A 1619-nucleotide genomic window follows, 5' to 3' on the forward strand; every position below is an offset into this window, starting at 1 on the left:
GGTTGACTCCAGGCACAGTTTGAGGAGTTGGCACACTTGTGATGGCACATGTGATGTGAGTATCAGTCACATGGAGGCAGAGCTTAAAAGCCTGAATTTTGCCTGAAACTCTCAGACTGAAGAAGTCTCTTGGAGGAGAGACGAAATGTTTCATTAGAGAAGAACCCGTCCAGAGGACCTATACAATTTTTTTCTTTTTGCAGAGAAGAACCTGTCCAGAGGCCCGAATCGACCTTGTTAGAGCAAAACACTGAATTAAGAAAATTTGATTCAAAATCCTAATAAAATAAACTAGAAACCAACTAAAACAAGCAAAGATCTGATGGAACTCAAACTGGGAGCTTTTTTTAGTTTTCATGTCCTTGGTCGACACGGATGGGGTCAACAATCTGTACTGGGCCCATGTTGGGTCATGTCATGTCCTTCCTTCTCTCTCCTCTCAGTGGAAGCAGGCACTCCTGTGTACGGGAAYGATGAGTTTGAGAATAACCTGGTCCAGGTGGAGAGGGTGGCCTACAGCAGAGGACTTTCCCCAGAGGCCATTTCTGTCATGTTGGAGTTTTCCATGAGTCTCCGTATGGGTAAGACCATCCACCGGGTTTTACGGGGGTTAAGGGGAGTTCTAGCAGAAATAGTGGCTAAAGTTGTGAGTGGAAGCTGTGTGATAAACCTTATATTTCATCCTTAAATTGTAGAGTTTTTTAAGTCTTTGTTGTTTTCTTTATGTGTACACATGGGATTGACAAAAGGGACACATTTATTTAGGTTATTTTATTTTCTTATTGGATTTTTTTTATAACAGTCTAAATGTGACAAATGGTTTTTCCCTTCTGTGGCACAAAATCAGATTCATATCAGATGTTTTTAAAGTGTCAGATCGGTCGTGTCATGTTTCATCCGACTTTTCCGTCATTCAGGTAGAGGTATACTGATCGATCCAGATGTTGATGTAATTGATATCAACTTTATTTTTCTGTTCTATGTCCAGTCAGTTGATTTGCTTTGTTTGTTTTTAGTAGGCAGGAAGTGGCTAGATCAGATGGAAATACTGAAAGGAACAAGCGCAGCAGAAAATAATTTTGTCATCCCGGTTGCACAATAACTACAGAATCGATCCAAGCTAAGCACGCTAACGTAGCATCAGAGTGCTGTGTGTGACGTCGCTCCAGGGCTGTGAACGGTTCACACTGGAGTCTAATGGCGGTCACATTAATCTGAACGAAGTTGCAAAACAATCTTATTTGAGCAAAATCATCAGAATTAAACATTAAAACCAAACTCACTCAGCCGTTATGTCTTTGGAGGTTTACCAATGGATTTATATGTTGTAGGGAAACCCTTTGTGAATAACAGGAACTCTTGTAAAACATTTGCATCATATATTAATGTGTTTGTTTTACATCTTTGTAGGGACTGTTCCATGTGCGCGGGTGCTGAAGTGTCTGATTCCTGCCTCCGTGGTGCCACAGGAGGCGGTTGTTCGAGCAACAGTTTGGTTATGTGTCGGCAAAATACCCATCAGTACTCAGGTGTGGTTAAAAAAGACATGCATAATTATCAGAATATGGTTCTTACTTCTTTTTAATGCAGGACAAAATCCATCCATCCATCCATCCATC

The 1619-nt window shown here is 41.0% G+C and overlaps 1 protein-coding gene across 1 annotated transcript in view; it reads left to right on the forward strand.

The window, feature by feature from the left end:
• The window catches only part of cenpi (centromere protein I), a gene marked incomplete in the record, with an annotated part of 15964 nt that overhangs the window by 4774 nt on the left and 9571 nt on the right, over positions 1–1619 (forward strand). Inside the window, 2 exon segments of the mRNA XM_014004525.1 lie at positions 444–581; positions 1411–1531. Of these exon segments, the coding sequence (XP_013859979.1) occupies positions 444–581; positions 1411–1531 (259 nt within the window).

Source organism: Austrofundulus limnaeus, unplaced genomic scaffold, assembly GCF_001266775.1.
Source record: "Austrofundulus limnaeus strain Quisiro unplaced genomic scaffold, Austrofundulus_limnaeus-1.0 Scaffold1, whole genome shotgun sequence".
Lineage (NCBI taxonomy): Eukaryota > Metazoa > Chordata > Actinopteri > Cyprinodontiformes > Rivulidae > Austrofundulus > Austrofundulus limnaeus.